Below are 19357 nucleotides of genomic sequence, written 5' to 3'. Positions count from 1 at the left end.
AGCGGGGCGTGCCGCTGGGTTGCGGGGCGCGGGGGTGGGGGAGCCTCGGCAGTGTCCCTGCGCTGGCAGCGGCCCCTTTCCATCCCTTCCGTCGGGTGGGAGAACGGGGCACGGTTTGGGTTAACCCCCCGGGGTCAGAGCCGGCTTTGATGCTCAGTAAGAGACTGGAATTTCGTTCTGGCTCTCCCGCACAAGCGGAGTTTCTGCCCGGACGAGCCGGGCCTGTTCAAGGCGCTGCTGTTGTTGGGTTTTCTTTGATTAATGAGTAACGATGTCTGTCTGATAGCCGAGGTCGCTGGTGGGGGCTGCGGGCGGGCGGCTGCCTGTGCTTTCTGGGCTGGGCGGACTGGGCACTGGCCGCGGGTGTGCGCCGGGAGATGGTGGGAATAGTGTCTCCAGTCTGTGTGGGTTTCTGGCAAGACCGGGTACCTGCCCGGAGTTGATGGATGCTGGGTTTTTTAAAGCCTGTGTTCTGTGGAGTAGGTTTGGGCTCTGAAATAGGCTGGGTTTCCATGCTCAGACACAGTTTTTCCCCATGTCCTGCACACTAACCAGTGCAGAAATAGGCAAAGTATGAGACTCTTCTGTAGGTCACTTTTCACCAGCAAAATGCCACTTCCAGTGCAACCTTTAAAGGTTGTTTCCATTTTGTACAGCCTGATGACAGCCTCTCTTCTCGCTATAGAAAGCCTCCTACATGCCAGCAGTGGGTTTTGTGGTTGAGGGTTTTGTTTTTTTTTTTTCCCCTCCCCAAACTGCCCATCTTTCAAATGAAGAATGAGATTTGGCTGTATTTCAAGCTGTGTTTCCTGAGAAACAGCCCTGGGCTGAAAGCTGTGTAACTGCGTTCTGGTCCCAGCAGGAGCAGGTGCCCTGCCTGCGGTGGGGCAGGGTGAGCTGGCTCCGGTGGCCCCGTCCAGGCAGGGTGAGCTGGCTCCGGTGGCCCCGTCCAGGCAGGGTGAGCTGGCTCTGGTGGCCCCGTCCAGCCCTCGGCTGTTGGATTGATGCTCACCCGCCTCACAGGTGTGGTGGTACTCTGCTGAGTTTTGGGAAGCCACGACTTCTGGAGAGAAATACAACAGTGAAAATAGGATAGTCAGTCTTAAAGCTTTGGTTTGAAAAATAATTGTATGCTTGCAGCACCCCTCTTAGAAGGAGGGCGGGAGGATTTCTGTTAGCAGTGGAGGTAAGTGGTCTGGTGAGACAAGGAAGCAGTACCTGCCTCTGGAGGTTCGTTGTGCGCAATCGTAATGAGCTGTATGGCTGTCTGTACTCTGCTTTAAGAATTTAAAACGTACAATCTGGATGGGCTCTGGCCTTTCTGAGGCAGAGCTTTATGTAATCAAATCATCTGGTGATGAAGGCTATCGAGATCTGGCTGTCGCTGGGTGAGTTCCTCCTGTTGAGCTGACAGTAGCATCCCTACCCTGACCCCTGTTCCCTGTGTGCCTGCCTAATCCGGCAGCTCTCCGAGGAGCTCCTCTGGCACTGCTGATCCTGTTCTTGAACGGAAGATATATGTGCTCCTGCCCCCTCCTTTGTCCTGGCCACTGGGAGACCTACAGCATCTTAATCTTGCTGGGAACCGCCTCTTGAAATGAGCCATCTGCTCTCTGCAGGGTCTGCTCCAAGAGGAGCTCCCTCCTTTCCCATGCTGTCCGTAAGCTTTCTGCTGAGGGATTTATGTCGGAGTGGCTCTGGCTGTCCTGATTATCCTGCGTGATGGGTTACGGGCTTGAGGGCATGTTGAAACTTCACAGCTGAACTGTAGACAAACAGGCCAGGGACTTCTTGGAGAAGACAGCTTCTGTCAAACCGCTTATTTCATCTGTGTGACTCCTCCTTGCCATGTCCCAGTACAATTACTGGGCTAAGCTTGTTGCCGCTGTTCTGTTTGTTCTTTGTCCCTTGTCTAGTCCCTCACTTTCTCTCCCGTTCTACCCTCCCTTTTCTTCCTCTCTGGACTTGAGTTATCTTTTTCTGTTGTCGCGGTGATCTGCAAGTCCCTGCTCTCGCCTCTTCCCACGGCAGTGCTCTTCCTTCTGCTCACGGGGCTTTGGTGGCACGTTGTGCTTGGGCTACCCCTGCCCTCTGCCCCTGCTGGGACCCAACGCTCTCCAGTCAAACTTGACAAACGTTGCAGGCTTTCAACACCGCATGGCCAAGAGGAAGCAAGTGACAAGTCATCAGCCTCATTCACTTTGCTGAGTGTGGGATATTGCTTGTATAATGCTGGTGAGATGTAGTGCTGTAGGCTGAGCTCAGACTTAAGAGGTAAGAGCTGGTCATAATGCCCTTTGCTGAACTGCGCTTTGGGATGGGTCTCCTCTTCTGGCCTCCAGTGGTGGACTGGATGCTCTAACTCTTCTGGAGGCAGCAGTGAAGGTAGCCCTGCTCATTAATGAACGTTTTTTGTGCAACTACAACTCCTGTCGTTGCTGTAACGGCCAGAGCTGTGCTAACGGTGACTTCACAATCTGTCTTTCCTAATTGGCTTCATTTCTGCTTTAAGTGGGCCATGGTATGCTGTCAAGTGAAACCAAACAAGGCCCAGCACTTCCTCCAAGCGGAGGCAGTGGGAAGTAGCGGGAGGTGGCTTTGCTGGGGCGAGGGGGAGCTGAGCCTCAGGGCTTTCCCATCTCCTGCCGTGGGTGCCTGGGGGGTGGCATGTCCTCCTGCCGTGGGTGCCTGGGGGGTGGCATCTCCTCCTGCCTGCGCTGCAGCGGTGCCGAGGGTTGCCCTCTCCACAGCAGGGCACGGGAGCTGTTGTCTGCCTGGCAGAGAGGGTAGATCCCCATGGGTGGGCTTTGATAAAATGTATGGCACAACATGCTTTTCTTTGCGGAACTTTGGTAGCAGCAGAACACAAAGTTATTAACAGAAGCTTATCTAAAAGTACTGTGTGGTTTTCTGGGGCTGTCAGGCTTGGCTTTTGAAGCAACTTTCTTGTTTGGAGACTTAAGTGTGCCCGTACTTGACAGCGGTGTTTGTCCTGGTCATCCTGTTTCCAGAGACTTTTTTTTCCTTATAATCATCATGTTTAGTCTGATGAATTCTTTATTGCTTGTATTAGTGCTCTGGGTGGAAACTTTTGGTGTGTCAACTTGAAAAACAAAACAAATACACCAAAAAAACCCCAAAACAAAACCCCAAACAAACCAACCCAAACTGCCCTGGCAATAAAAACAGCGGAACGCAATAAATAGCCAAAGCAGATATGATCAAATCCTACCTAATCCTCTCCAACACATAGAATGTCAAGGATTTATTGGAGTCCAAAGTAATATTGACTTTGTAATTTTATAAGCACAAAACCATATCAATTGGCAAACTTGAGTTTTAATGGTGTGCGTTTTAAGAAGATGGTACCGCTCTGTGGCAGGCTGAGCGGGGTTTCAAAGTACAGTTCTGTGTGCTTATAATTGCACCTCTCTCTAATCTATATTGACCTTCTGCAAAAGACATTTGATTGGAGAAAAAGAGCAGCATGTGGTGAAAAAGTGCGTTTTTTTTAAAGGTGGACCTTGACTTAAGGTAGAACCAGGCTGTTGGGTGGCTTTGGGGTCAGGGTATGGTGGTAACCATGGAAAGTGGTCTTTGGTGTTAAGTATTTCCCTGCGGCTGGTAGAGAAGGATTCTTTGCAGGTCAGGAAGCTATTGTGATCATTTTCTTTGGTTTCCCTCTCGGTGTGTAACTCTAGCCTTGAGAAGCACATCACCCGATCTGCAGAGGGCTTCTTCTGGGGGAACACAGCTAAATAATTCTGGCTAAAACAGTAGCAGCGTGTCTCAGGCTAAGAAGATCTGGTTCAAGTGTAAACCTGCATCAATGGGTGAAAGGGGAAGGAAAAGTTAAGTATGTAACGCTGCCACTTAACTTGTTCTGCAGGAATTTCACTGAGGTGAAGGCTGATCTCCATGTGTTTAGAAGAAATAGCGTATGGCAAAAGTGTGTAATTGTGCTCTGCTCCAACTTTGTGTGAGGCATGGATCTTTAGAAACATGCTAAAACTTTGCCCTGATATCAAAAGGCTGATGTGACCTGTAAAACTCTTCCTGTTAAAGACTGAGATGGAATAGTAGTCCCAAGGTGGACTGTGCTGAGGCTCTGTAAATGTTGTGTAAACAAATAGCGCAGCTTTCCTTTGCAGTGAGTGCTGAGAACATCCGAGGTGAGGAATGAGGATGCAAGGTGTAATTAATGTCGCTTGCTGTCCCATGTTCCCTGGCCATGACCGGGTGAGCCTCTGCAGATCATTTAGCCCTTCCTACCAGCAGCTCCTGGCTGAGAAGGAACTTGAATGGACCCACTGTGGCTGCATCGTGTGTGCAGTCTGTAGTGCCTGGAGTTTGTAGCTCTCCAAATCTGAGAATAGCTGTTTCTGTATGTGCTGCAACTTTGTCTTTATGTGCTCAGTTCAGTTGTGGGTGCCCGGTTTAGAGGAAGCGAATGTCACAGCTATAGTGGCATTCAGATGACCGCCCGTGGTACATGGAGTCTGGCTGCTGACCCTGATCTCCCACCTACCTATGGTGGAGGTGTGACAGTGAGTTGGGGATGCCCACAGCACAGAGGTCTGTGGGCAAGCATGAGGGGCACTGAGAAGCAGGACGGACTAACTGGTGCTACTGACAGCTTCTGACCCTGCCCTTTCTCTTTTTGGTCCAATTTAGGTACCTCTGTGCCATGGAAAACTGCAGGGTATGCATCAACCTCTAGACAGCCTGGAACAGGTCTGTGAAGTGCCCTTGCTCTTTGGGTTTACTGGGCCACTGAAGTGCGAAAGGGTGAATTAAAATCCTAAGTGACAGCTGTGGTAGCAGAGGCTTCATGGTGTGGGACATATGGCTCTAAAAAAATGACGGTGCTCGTTTGCACCCAGTCTTAAATGTGCCAGTGAGCAAAGAGCAGTAAGGCTGTATCAAATGTGACCTGTTGTCTTTCTGCAGACAGATGCCTTCTGGCTTACACTGCGCTGATTTATGTTATTTTATCATTAGCTGTCTCAAACTTGTTTCCAGTGAGCACTTAGCTGCTATGAGTATGTTGAGGGCAAGGGATATATCAGCTCTGAGCTCAATCTCATTTGAAGAGGGTGAGCCATGTCTTTACTAAATCAAAGCTGCTGAAAGCTCTTGAGTAAACTCAGCAAAGAATTTTTGTTAGGCAATGTTGCTCACTGTTTCTCCAGAGGGTTTTAGTTGCTGTTTGCTAGATTGAAAGATGATACTTTACTCTTGCAAGTGCTACTGACCAAACAGCATGTGAAGAGAGCTGTCCTACAGATCTCGCTTGTCTCAGTACCCTTAAGTGTACTGTCTTGGCTGCTGTTTCAGAGGATGATTTCATGTTTTAAATGTTCTAAGATTTAGGGCCTGGCAGCATTTACGTAAGTTTCAAAGGCTCAGAAGGGGGGTGGGAAATAAACTGGTAACTTTTGTTTTCACGTGGCAAATAATAACTTTTAACAGTATTTAAACTAAATAGAGTGCAGGTTGGTTTCCATCTCCAGGATCCCCTGGGAACCCACGGAAACTCAGCAGGTTGGTTTCCATCTCCAGGATCCCTTGGGAACCCATGGAAATTTGTATCACGTAAAACTATATTTGGTCTTGATTCGCTCCTTTAGGCACCCAGCCTGTTTGGTAAAAGATTCCCCACATTTCCTAGTGTGGAAATCTTCCCTATCCACATTAATTGATCTGGAGGCCAACCTTACCAGAGTCTCCCTAGACACACATGGGTGGTAGTTGCCAAGCAGTGTAGTCCCATTAATAAATGTAGTGTGGGTGAGGAGCGTATGCTGGTATGTGTTTCCAGGCAAAGACTGCTGTGGGCATGAGTTTCTTTTGTGCAACACAATGACCAGTTCGCAGGGAGTTTCTCTGCTTCCCTCTCTTCTGTCGTTACCATGCTGAGGATCTTCTAAGTCTCTCTCGTCTTTAAATTTCCCGTAATGCTCCTTCGCTCGCCCTTTTTATTTTAAATTTTCTTTTTAAAGCTCTGGCTATTGCTTCCTCCTCCTGAGTACTCCTGCCAATTTTTGCATCCTTTTCAAGTACCTTGCTTGTTGGATGTTTACCTCTGTACTTTGAAAGACTTATGTGTTGAGGAGGAAGAGCTCAGGCATGGTGCCAGCTGCCAAGTAAAGCTTGCTGAAAGTAGATTTCATTAAGCTTAGGCGATAGTGTGAGCAAGAAGACAGTTCAGTCAAAAAGCTGGGGTCATAAGGGGCTGTTGCTTTAAATAACTGCAGAGTAGCCTGGAAGCGAGCAATTCTTTTATCTTGCTGCCAGGTAATGGTTGAGGTGGAGAGGTGCAGAGCAGGAGAAGGGGGAGGGACGAGCCTACCTACATGTCAGCTTATCCAGGCTTAAATCGCTCCTGGAACAAGGAGTTCAGTCACCCCCCTTCTTGCAAAGGGGAGAGCTGATCACGGGGCAATAACGGCGCGAGGATGCTGTTTCCCCGAGCAGTGTCTGCAGTGGAGGATGAGCGCCGGGATAGATGTTCCTCAGTCAGATAAGAATTGGCCTTGCGCACGTGGATGAAAGCAACCGTTACTTTTTTTGTTGGTGTTGTACCGTTGATGAGAGCAGAGCTAGCGTGTGGGCGTCTGGTTTCACAGCGCTCCTCCGGGGCCAGGTATGGCCCTCCCGGCCGTGGCGTGGAGTGGTGCTGAGACACAATGGCCTTTGTGTGCGGCGCTGGCCCTTCATCTGAGGTGAATTACATCATGTCCGTAATATGGGCTCAGTCTGTGTACGTTGGTAGTTTATTTTCCCTTCTGCTGTAACAGATAACAGTAAACTTGTACCAGCCTGTTCGATAACCACCAGAAATCCCCTGTTTCTTACTATTTTGATACGGTGAGATAAGCAATATCCAAAATGTTGTCTTACACTTTTTTTAAACCTGAAAGACAGTGTATCAAATATTCTTCTTACATGCCTGAAGAGCCACGTGTGCTAATCTGGTAGGAAATTGTTGGAGAATCAACTGATGGTGTCTTTCATGTGAAAGCAGAGGAGATGGCTTGATCTCCTGCTGCCTTTTTGCTGATGTTGGGGGTTGGAGGGATGCCAGGGGAATACTACTGGCTCCTTTCACTACGGCTGAAGGCACAGCAAGTGCTGATCTCCTGTGCTGCCAGCACCATATCATGTAGCTAAAAGACCCAGCCACCATCTGACCAAGGGCAGGGTTTGTATTTCATCTCCCTAAAGAGAGTCTTCAGAGAGGGATTCTGCTGTGGCTAAGGAGAGCCTGTCCTTTCCTTGAGAATTCAAACTCTCAAGCCTGCTTTTTGCTCTTCTCTTTGTACATGAAGTGGTCAAAATCAAACGTAATTTCTTCCATTCTGCTTTTTCTGAGCACGTGCCTTATGTGGTGGTCAGCTGGGGCTTTATATAGCTGCGGAAAGGGGGTGTGATGGGTTATTGCTGAGGTACTTTGAAAAGTTCTTGTGTGACTGCATTCTCTGAAGACTTCTCTGCAAGATCATACAAGCTCTTTAAAACCAAAATGCTTCATCCTGTAGTAGTTCTCTGGCAGAACTTACTCAGCTGTAGCAGAATGCCTGCAGCCTTTAATCTGTTAATAATTGCATCCTTCATTTCTCAGTCCTCTTAAAGCATGTAGAGGAAACAGTTCATGGGTTGTCTGCTGAGTCGCTGTTTAATTCCTTTGTTAAACAAAAAAGTGATCCTTTTTTGAAAAAATAAATTTCTTAGTTTATCTGGACTCACTATGCCACTGTGATATTAAACAACTTCCAATGAGGTAGCCATGGCTAGGCTGTCAGGAAACCTCTTCTACACGGGGAAAGATAATGTTTAACTTTCAGATGGAATTACTGTACTGTTCCCTTTGCTTCCCCTTCCAGTGACTTCGGTGAAACTGTTTCTCTTCAATATTAAAACCCCAGTTGAATCCTAAGGAAAACTTAGTGTCAGTTGGGTATTAGGTTAAAATATTCTTGAAATGGATTGCTGATACCACCAAGACCAAGGGCTGTCGGCGAGTCTCCCCGAGAGAGGCCTTGGGGAAGCCGCGGGGAGGGCTATGCCGGTTCCTGGGGCGAGGAAGCCGGGCTGTGCCGTGGCGGGTGCGTTGGTTGCACAAGGTGCTCTCTGGACAAAGTGAAATAATACTGGCGAAACTCTGGCTGCTTAACTTCACTCTGCTTAAAGATGACACAAAGCTTTGGACTTGCAGAAGGGGGGGGGGAATTACCAAATCTGAAATGTTGGAGCTTGTGTGCGGCATGCTGGCTTTTTCCTTGCTCTGAAATAACTTGCCCACTTACCATGTTCTATACCTTCTTTCTTAAAAATGCTTAAAAAACGATTGCCTTCCTCAAAGGCATTCACCAAACTCTTGTACCTAGATCTGCTCCCAGAGGGGAAGGGGTCCCATCATGCTGTTTTACAGCCCGTTCTTGGCAAACGCTAATAGAGAGATTAGAGGGGTTTGGCTTTTGCTATCTGAGAAAATAAAGATTGATTAGAATTTGCCTCAGGTTACACTGAGGCCTTTAAACTGGAATGAAGGGGTCTTTTGTAACTTAACTGAAGCTGAATTTGGTGGGTTTAAAGCAAGTTTAAACAATGCAAAACAGTTCCAATGTCTGTAAAAGCTGAGAAACCAATGTTAAACGAGGCTAGAGGAGCTGGCTTGGAGCTGGAGTTCTTGAGTTGGCTTCCATGACATGCAAAGCTGTCAAACAGCTGGAAGTTAATTATTCACTGCAAAAAGCCTTGCCAGGGCCTCACAAGAGTCGGAAAAACATACAGGGTATTTGTCAGTGTCACCTCAGAGTATTGCACCGAGAATGTTTAGTATTTCTCTTAGGCTGAATTAATGTTCTCTGTGGTGTTAGGTGGGGTGTAGAAGTCGGTGGTAGAGGAGGGGAAGGCGTGCAGAGATGGCAAGTTTCACAACTGCATTTTGGTTACACTTTGAAGGCACATGATGTTTTCTGTCAGGTACTAGTATATTAGACCTTGAAATGGGCTGCACCAGAAAGAGCGTACGATGGTAAAGCCGGTGTTGTGGTTAGCGGGCTGAGCCAGTTCAGTTTTCTTGGTTATGAAACTCAAGTGATAAACGTGGTATTACGATAAAGATTCCTTAAACTCAAACACTGAGAAAGGTTTCCTTAAAACTAAACTTTCTTTTTTCTAGCAGTTAATTAGCTGGGGGACTTATATATGGCCTTCATAACTTGAGGGGGGTTTTTGCTAATGCAGCAGAGAGATAAATTACTGGAGGTGTTCTCTTTCCTCTCCTTTCCAGGTTGTGCTTCAGTTTTATTAAATGCACAAGTTACATTAAGATTAACACAGGGGCAAAGCTTCCTTTTTTTTTTTTTTTCCCCTAAAATCTGGAAGAAAAGGCAAAAATCTGAAAGTGCAAGAGTGGGGTTTGACTGGTTGGAGCTCTGAGGAGGAGCAGCATGCACAGAAAGGCCCCTTTCCTCCTCTCGGGCTGGCTGTTGTGCGTGGAGTGGCTTCAGCTTGTAGGAACCTGCACCGGAGCGTCCAGGAGGCAGGATTTTACCCTGGAAAACACACTGCTATAGCAACACCCTGCTCTCCTCGGGGAAAGATTTGCTTACGAAAGCTGTCTCGGAAGGGACGGTTGCTGTGAACGGGTGAAGCGTAGGCAGTGCCCTGTGCTGGTTCTGACGTTCTCGTGCAGTGAGTGGCTCAGTGCAAGGCTGGAGATGGAGGACTCGAGGGATTAATCTTAACTATGGTTAAGGTAGTATTCAACTTTCATCCCAGGTGAGGAAATCTGGCTGTATGTTTACACATATAGCTAGCAGCTGTGCTCTTGGAAGGCTGCTGGGGCCATCCCCTGCTCCCCAGAAGCACAGATTTCAAGTTGAGACCACGAGCGAGCTCAGGGTCACCGCTGCAGAGTCTTGTGGGCACAACTTTCCTCTAAGTCCACATGCTGCGGCTCTAGTGCCTGGGCTTTTAAATCTTAGTCTGCTGTATTTATTCCACCTGGAATGCTGGTGTAGCTCCCTTGTAAAGTTGTATTTTCTCTTTCTGTATTATAGGAAGGCTTTAACGGTAATGAGTTTTTGGGGCTGGGCTGAAAGCCTTCACATGTAGCTTCTGATTACTGCAAAACCTGGTGTACTCCTTAACCTCTGAATCTCCTTGACACTTGGTGAATTCCAGACCACCTGGGGGCTGTACTACAACTACCTGAAAGGGTGGAAAACTTCAACAGGTGCCAACAGAGAAGTGAGCAAGGAATGCTCATTACTGAATATTAATAACTAATATCTGTGGAAAACCAGTTCCCTTTTTATTAAAAAAAAAGGAATTTTCACTGTAACCCCCAGAAAAACCTGCTTGTAGTGTTTGTAGAAGTTGTAATTGTACTTGTAATACACCTGGGAAGGAGGTGGTTCCTCGAAGCTGCTAGGGCTTCTCATTCCTTCACTTGCATGGGGGAGGAAGGGAAAAAAAAAAATGAGGCAAGTCTGAAAATCCCACCTCCTGTGGGAATCGGCTTGCAGCTTTGTTCACCCTGAACACGCTGTGACAACTCTTCCGAGCTGCTTCTGCGGGGAGAGGGTTTATGATGGTGGCTGGGGAAGGTACGGAGACTGGAGGCACCAACGCTGTGCTCTAGCATGGATCTCCAATGCAAGTGTTGCCTTGAGGTATGCCATGGAGTCCCACCATACCGAGCAATGGCACATAGGGGGCCGCTTCTCTGAGACTTAGTCATATGCAATGACTAAAGTTTTGGTTATCCTGTACATTGTGTGTACTTAATCTGAATCAGAGAAGCAGTGCTTTGCCATACCTTGTTTTGAAGCAGGGGATTTGGTTGGCCCCAAGACCTAATCCTTGCATTGCTGTGTTTTAATGCATGAACGGATTGTGATTTTTCTCTAAAAATGACTGCCATTAAGACATTGATTAGGGTACATTGCAGTCTGCTAAATATTGTGGGGTGACTGTTCTCCAGGACCTACAATTTGCTTGGTTCAGAGTAGAGTCACGTGTAGCACACACAAGAGTAGAACTAGATTACAATAATCTCCTTAATGAATGAGAAAAGGTGGGTGTTTACTGTGCAAAAGTTAATGCTCCCAGTTCTGTGCACCTCTTGCAGGTTGCATTTCTCTGCTGAATTGCCAAACATGTAATGTCATGTTTACAGGGAGCAGGTGTGTAATGGCAGAATAAGTGAAATATTTGCAGGGCAGAGTTTAATATAGGTATTTATCTTGGTATAAATACATGCAACTCCACTCTGCATCTAAGTAAACCTGATACAGGAAGGTAAAACTTTGATCCCGGTCACAGGTACTCTCCTCGTGTGCCAAATGTGCTTGTGTCCCAGCTCTTCCCTGCCCCAACAAACCCTTTAAGTTCTTGTGCCTCATCTGTGCCAAGTCATAGCTGCAAAACAGCATCCTTCAGATTTTGACCAGCGTGCTGCCTTATGGCTTGCACGCATCTAAACTCCGCATCTGTGGAGGCAGGCTGTATTTGTCTAAAGACTGGAATGACTTTCTCTCCCCAATTTCAAGGGGGATGGGAGAGGAGAGAGGCTGGGAAATGTTTAACTCAACAGGTCTTGCTTGTGTTTAGCAATGAGCTCGTTATTAGCTAAACAGGCAGCAGCTAAATCTCACCTTCTAATGTCCCTTAAAAGCTGACGGTTAGGTAAAGAACTTGCATTTCTGTGAGGCTTTTGCCATGCACAACTAATTGACCGTCCTCTTGCTTTGCTGGAGTCTGGGCAGGGAGAGGACAGCTGGCAGTTCAGGACAGCTGCTATGCTTGAGACACATCTGCAGGTGTCCCCTCAAATAGCTCGCTTCCATTAGGATGCCCAAGCACTGTCAGAAGCCCCTGTCCAGGTGGGTGGTGTCCTGGCCCCAGTGCCATGTTTCAGTACCTGTCATGGTGGGACCCACCTAGCAGCTCAGGGTGGGGGTGACCGTTGCTGGTTTTATTCTAGAAGCACAGCAGTAGTCCTAAACGTGAATTCTGGGCTTCTGTCTTAGCTTCAGGCTAGCAGGGCGTCATTGAATCTCCTCTTGGCAGGCAAAGGAGGCCTTGTCTTCTGCCAGGTGAGGGTGATGCCCCCATGCCAGGCCATGATGCTGCCAGAGCCTCATTTGGTCCCTGTCTAAAAGGAGCATCTGAAGGGACTGAACTCCTGTGCTGCTGATGGCCAGAAATTAGATGCAGTTTCTGGACTCCTTTCCCCTGTTCTTGGCAGAGTGCATTTGGCTAACTTCATGTGATGTCAGATTAGCTCACCTGTAATTGCCTGTAGAAATTAATTGTTGGTGCTAAGAGTTTGCATTGCAACACACTGCAAATGGATGCTGGTGTATGTCAGTGGGGGTTCGCTCTGGGGGGGAATAGTGCAGGTCCCGAGGGAAATGAACACTCTCACTTCTGCGCTTGCTGCTCCAGTGTCACATCTACCAGCTGACCACTTGTGTGTGTTTATTTAAAGCAGAGCTGGAGTTATGAGAGAAAGCTTTGGGGGCAAAAAGTCTCAGGAATAGACTTGAAACTGTCATCTAATGACATCCTGGTGAACTGATTAGTCTGGAACTTAAATGGAAGATTTCTTTTTTTCCTGAAAGGGTAATACTTGTTCACAACTGATGGTTTAGTAGCTGAAGTGGTTTTGCAGGCTGATGGTGACATTTCATTAACAGGAATCCCTATACTACATCTTGTATTGCGCATAATCACAAGCTATATTTGACTAGTGAGACATGCAGAAGCAATGGGGAATAAGGCAGAACAAGCTTTTTTGCTTTTTTTGGCAGGCTTGCTATTTTCCTGTTGTCACAGCCTGTTCTTCCACAGTTTCTTCCATGCTTATGAAAGTAAGTCGCAGCTTCTGACTTGACCCATGCTTAATTTTTTTTACTTGCTCCTAACACCTGACTCCAGCTTATTTTGTAACTGACGTATAAGCCCTGGGTCATCATAAAGGACAGTACTTGCAGTCTGGCTGCCGTGGGTTTTTTTTCTTCTCTGTGTGATGTACTTCTCATTACAAGGAGCTTTCTGAATAAAAGATGAGTTTAGTCACACTGAGGAGAGTTGCTAGACATCATGCTTAGCCATGTTGGATCAAAGGCATTATGTGAACAGGCTGGAAAACTGGTAAGCGCTTTCTCAAATGAGAGCCTTTGGTTTAACACCAATTCTAGGTTTTTTTGATAGCTGGAACTTGGGTAAGGTTTCCCTTAATGGAGGGAAAAATTTGTCTCCTCCTTGGCTGGGAGGTTAGCTAAAAATAGCACTTGTGTAACAGCCTTTATTCTTTCACCATGCAATATCTATTATGAATGTTGTGCAGCTGATGGTTTAATGCAGTGAGACTCCTGCCCGGCTAGTCTTCGAATCCACATTTCTTGTGTTTAGTTTAGAAACAGGCCAGTGACAATTTACTCATCTCCCTTCCCCCTCTCCCCCCCCCCTTTTTTTTTTTCTCTCTTAAAAGGCTCTCTGTTATATTGGGACAGCAGGACTTAAGTTCCTGCAAATAGTATCAAGTGTCCTCAAGAACTTGCTTGTCACCAAAATGAAAGCAGCTTTGTTCTGGTCTGTACTTGGTGACCGGAGTTGCTTGAAATTTCTTCCTACCATAAAGCCCTTGGTTCCTCTCATGGCTTGTCATGATGTTCAACTGAGTAAACGAAATCTGTTGTTAAAATCTGGATGGAGTTTGCCACCTGCCACCAACTGTTCAAAAGCTGAGCACACCTCAGTATTTGCTTCCTTATGAATTTGCATTAGAAACCCGTAGCAGTTATAGCTCACAACCAAATTTCACTCAAATGTTTCTTAATTGCTTCTGAAAATACAGAAGCAAAGGCTGATCTATGGCTTTGATTGCTCAGTGTCTGGGAAGTACTCAGCAGCACTGCCAAATTTAGAAAAGAGGTGTTAAGAAGTAGCAGCGGAACCGGGAAGGAGTTGAACCCGTTACAGGAAGGGTCCCTAAGTCACCAGCTGTGTCCCTGGCATCGCTGAGCTCTGGAGATACCACAGTCCCTAGCGACCTCACTCTGGATAGGATTTATTTTTAACTTCATGTAGTTCAAAGGCTTGTTAAAATGTAAATCTCCAAAGTGTTGAGTCTAAAATAATGACAATGTGTGTCCTGTATGAGAGCAAGGAGTGCTATGGAGAGGAATGAGTTCTAAATATGGTTTGCTCATGCAGCTCACTGGTAATCGGACATACCTTTCAGCTGAACGAGCACATGGAGATGATACTTATTCCATCAGCTCAGGCTGAATCTGCAAATGCTAGTTAGAAACTTCTCGGTCTGTTCTTTAGCACTTGACCTGGAACATCTGAGACAGTGACTCTTACACAAGACCTGGGAACTGAGCGTGGATTCTCCTTCTCCTTTGCAGGTGCTGAAAGCATTGTTGCAATCATGATTGGCAACCTGAAAGGCATGGAGATCTTACACCGGATTGAGAGTGGCATGAAAGTGACTATGGTCATTGAAGTGGGGAAAAAGCACGGCCCTTGGATGAATCAATACTCCATCTTCTTCATCTCGGTGTCGTTTTTCATTGTCACAGCAGCAACCATGGGCTACTTCATTTTTTATTCTGCTCGGAGACTCAGGATCGCAAGGGCCCAGTCCAGGAATCAGGTGAGTTTGTGTGTGCTGTTACTTTTTTAATACCCCTGAGCCTCTATGCTGTGGATCTTGAAGGCAAAATACTGGTTGAGCACCAAAATTACTGAATTTGTTCATTCCCCAGGAAGGAGCGTGGTCTTTAAAATGCTGAGGTATATCTTGAAACAGCTTAAAACCTTCCAAAAAGACAGCAAAAAGTAAACTGTCTGGAGAAAGCAACTCATCAGGTTTGGTTAACTTTGTCTCCTACAAATTTTTACTCCCTGAACTGCAGTGCAGCCATAACGCTGATGTCTTGGAGGCGGTGAGAGCGCTAAACTGCTTTTAGCTGACCCTCACACTTCCCACGTAGCGCTGCCTGTGCGGTAGCTGTAATGTGAGACACGACCGCAAACATGTCTGCGGAGCAGTGCGTGACTCTGCCGTTCTGTAGACCGCAAGTGAGGCAACTGCTGCTTGTTGAAAGCTGCTTCTGATTGAAAGCTTCCGGAGAATTGCAGTGACAGCCTCAATTAGGAGTTGAAAAATAGAACTGTTAAATTTGTGTTCTTTTTAAAGCCCAGGAAGGGAGTTGCTAATTAGTTAAGTTTCCAAGTAACTCTCTTCTGTGCAATAATTTGATCGGCTGATGGGACTATGCTCATAGCTTTGTCTTCACTCTGATCAGACCCACCTTATACCTGCTACTTCAGGGCTTATGTAAAAGCCTTAAAAGTGAGAATAAAGTCTGGCATGACGTCTGTTAAAGGTGATGGGCAGCAGGAGGAACAGGGTCTGAGTGGTGCTGATGTGAGTACTCACTTCAGCCTTGCCCTTACGGCTGTGTTGCAAAGGAGGAGATGGTTGGTATTTGCAGTGCTTCTTGCGGGAGCTACCTGAGAGAAGAGTTGTTAGTCCTCTCTTACAGACAGCAATAGCACCAGCATCTCGCTCCAGCTGGGCTTGGAGTATGTGAATTCTCTCTGGATCAGTGGTGAGATGGTTAAATGAGTGACAGCCACTGCAGAAGACCTGCCCTACTGAGCTTCTCTGCTGTCCTGGAGATTTCAGGCCCCTCGAGCAGGATCTTTCTGAAATAAGCTGATAAAGCTTGAAGTTGAACTCAGGTATTGAAATTCAGTTTCAGGCTTCCCTAACATTTTAGGACTGGCTTCTCTAGAATGTTGACATGCAGAACCATTGTTGTTCGTGGCAGAGAGACTAGCTAGGGTGAATGACAGAAGTATGCCCAGAGCTGAAGAGTGGCTTCAAATATTGGCCAGAGTTGAATGCTGGGTTCTCTCTAGTAATCACAAACCTATCTCAGTCCAGTTTGTGTTGTGAAATGCTGTTGCGGATGACGGTCAGCTGGCTGTATCCTTACTGAGCCTAGAGATCTAACAGTGAGCTGAAATGGTATTTGTGCCTCGTCTAAGCTGTGTCTGCCACAACTTCTGGGCTAGGCCTCCTCTAAGGACATGTTCTGGTGTTACCTCACACCTGGAAGTGGGGGGAGGATACAATAAGGGAATAAGGATACAATAAGGGAATAGTTGAAAGAGCAATATTGGAAGTTGTCATCTGCCAGTGGGATGTATCATTGCTACTCCTGGATGTCAAATGGAGCTGTCTCTGTAGTACCTTTCATGAGGGATGGTGTGGAGCTCTAACCTATGCTGCCTTCTTGCTGGCACGTGTGGACAGAGATGCACACAGTCTCCTGCTGGTGAATCCTCTCTTTCATTCCCTGCCATCTACCCTAGTATGAGAACTCTGCTCAACACCAAACAACCCTGGGCAGGAAAAACTGGGCACCTTAGAAGCTGGTTTGCAAAAGACATTGTTTATCAAATCACATGAAATTTTTTTCCTCCTTTGAAGTTGTTTAACAGAGCAGTTGTGGAAGTCCAGCTCTATTCTGAGCTATCAGGCTTTCAACAAGCTACAAATGTTATTAATGCCTCGGTAGTAGATGGTACTGGGAAAATCCAGTCTGCTTGGCTAGCACCTTCACAAACTATTTCTATCTTGGGTTCTGTATGCACAAGGAGTTTACTGTAGACTGAAAAATAACGTTGATAAATGACATGCCAGTTCCACATGATTTCAGCTGAACTGAAATTAAGGAGCCTTAAAAAGTGCTTTATAAAGTATAAGAATAGAAGAAAGCGTCTCTGCTATCAGGGGGTAAAAAAGTACTGTTTTGTAAAAATGAAACTCAAGACAATCCAGAATTGTTTTCAATTGCTTTTATACCATGGCATTTAAAAACTGACCTCACAACGATTAGATAAGTGAAGAATAACAAGAAAGCTCTTGTTAGTGAAGGTGAACTACTTACAGGTGATGCTACAGTATTCCCTGGTAGCTAGCTGATTGGATTTTCAGTGTATATCCGAAGTCCAACAACTTACCAGCTCGCATGCTAGATGGGGAGCTTTCCTGTCATTGTTCAGCCCTTTGGTAACTTGGGTTGCCTGGAGTTCAGCCTGTTACTTGGTGGAGTAAAGGAGTGTGTTTTGTCTCCTTTATTGCACAGATGTTGAAGGGTTATACATTCTTTTGGGAGGTGCCTTTAGGAAGCAGTGAAGTGTGTTGATAGCTATTAAAATTTTTCACTTTCAGAAGTGAACTGCTGTTCTGAATGCATCCCTTTACCCGGTGTTACTATTCTGCGACATACCTGTCTGCTTTCTTGACCTTTCCTGTGGGATTATATTGCTGTTGTGTGAGGAGTCTTTTCAAGTGTCAGTCTACCACTTGAACCAAAGTGAACACTTTTTGAATTCCTCTACAGAGCTAATTGCGCTATGTGATAATGATGCTCTGCAGCTTGTCTCTCCTATGGTCAAGTTCTTGAATATTTGGCTTGTTCTTGTGGACTGAGCCATAGCCCCAGAAGAGCTCTCGCCCTGGACTGAAAAGGGCAATGAAGCTGAGGGGTAGAACAGAAAGAGGGGAGAATGTTTTCTAGATGCTTTGTCTCTTTTGCAAAGGCTTCCTGGAAACAAGAGCCTGGCTAATAGGTTTCATTCATGCTTGGGACTAGTAGAAACCCCTGCTTGAATTGGATTGCTTCCAGGTATTACCATACTGGCAATAGGTTTTTCTTTTCTTTTGACTTGAGAAAAATCTTCAGACTTCAGTGCTTTCTGAAGCAATCTCTTGTTTTATAGACAGTCAGGCTGTTGAGTACCTTTGAACTTCACTGTTTACCAATACAGTTTCTGTACTTCTTGGTGTGACTGCTTGCTGCTTCTGGTGAAGGCACTTCTCCTGGATGGCTTGATCACATACAGCCTATGTTTTAAATAAGTTCTCCTCTGCAGACTTGTCTTGACGGCAGCAGCTGTCTCTCACTCAGCTTGAGCAGGAATTGCATACAAGTCAGTAATGTAAAACTGCGCAAAGGGTTTCTTTAAAAAGTTGAGCGATTACTGAAAAGAGCCAGTCATGTTGTCTTGTGGTCCAGGTGAAAACATGAGTTTAATAGCACATCTGTCCTAACTGTGAGTTAAAATAGAGCAGCTTTTTCCTCATGAGCCAGCTAGCTAAACTGTTTATAACCTCCTAGTTCTTATCTGAATGCCTATTTTCTTCTGGGCTTGAAATTCAAGTCCCCACCTCTGCGATCTTTGACTGCACCATGAGGTCTGTGAGCAAGAAGGTGGAAAAACAAGGCAAGTGTGGTAGGTGACTTGCTAACTTTCCAGTCAGCAGAGTACTGGCAATTTCGGTTCCTCAATGTATTAACCTTTCTTAATGCAAAATAGCCAATGATGTTATCTTTGGCCTGGTTTCTAATTTAAGCTCAAGTCTTCACTTCCATTGATTTCATAAAGATTAGATGTTGCAGCTGAGAAATTACCTAACTAATGGCTCTGGAGGAGGTGAGTTGCTCAACTTTCCACAATCCAGAACTGTTTTCATGGCAGTAGCTCCCTGTGGGGAAGGAACTTCCTTAGCTTACAGGAGAAAAGCAGGAGCTCCTGACCTCCTTAGAGCTTGCCAGTCTGCATTGCCATGACCATGCTCACGGGGTGCCTGGCACCCGTAGGCACAAGGGGTTGGAGATGAAATCAGCCATGTTGGATTAGGGAAAACTGAGGACTAAGCAACAGCAAACCTAATTCTCCTGGCTAGGTACCTCTCTACCTCAACATGACGGAGCCTGGATAGGAACTGGGACCTGACCTGTTTTGTAACATCTTGATTCCTTTTTTCCCTGCCTCAACTTAGCTATTTTTTACAGAGTTGTTGGGTTTTAGACTTTTAACATCATTAACATTTAATGTTTGCTTGAAAACCTTGGCTTCACAAAATGCTTTGACATTCCAAGCTTGAGTATCCTGGATGTCCTGGTAGGCTATTCAATAAAAAGCTTCCTCTTGCAACCTTTCTCCATCCCCCCGGAGGGGTGTTCTGCTGTACTTACCAAAAATCAATGTTAAAGGTGACTTTGCCATTGGTGCAATTCACAAAGAGCAATTAAACTTGTGCCCAGGCAAAACTTAAAATATTGTTTCAGTAAATTATTAACGATACAGCCAGTTGGGTCCTGTCTAATATGCTTGGCCTGACATGAGATGTGTAGATCAGATACTGATGAGGGAGTACATTCCTAGAAAGTTTAGTTTTCAATTAATAACAAGTAGCAGTGACAGATAGTTCTGGCTGCATATGAGTAGTACTAATATTGCTGCATTCCTG

The 19357-nt window shown here is 46.1% G+C and overlaps 1 protein-coding gene across 1 annotated transcript in view; it reads left to right on the top strand.

Annotated features, from left to right (window-relative positions):
* Positions 1–19357, top strand: part of RNF128 (ring finger protein 128, E3 ubiquitin protein ligase) — a 41222-nt gene that overhangs the window by 13904 nt on the left and 7961 nt on the right. Inside the window, exon 2 of the mRNA XM_009889267.1 lies at positions 14433–14680. Within this exon, the coding sequence (XP_009887569.1) occupies positions 14433–14680 (248 nt within the window). The remainder of the gene's footprint in view (positions 1–14432; positions 14681–19357) is intronic.

Source organism: Charadrius vociferus, unplaced genomic scaffold, assembly GCF_000708025.1.
Source record: "Charadrius vociferus isolate BGI_N301 unplaced genomic scaffold, ASM70802v2 scaffold7, whole genome shotgun sequence".
NCBI lineage: Eukaryota > Metazoa > Chordata > Aves > Charadriiformes > Charadriidae > Charadrius > Charadrius vociferus.
This window is presented reverse-complemented; position numbering and strand designations above follow the sequence as displayed.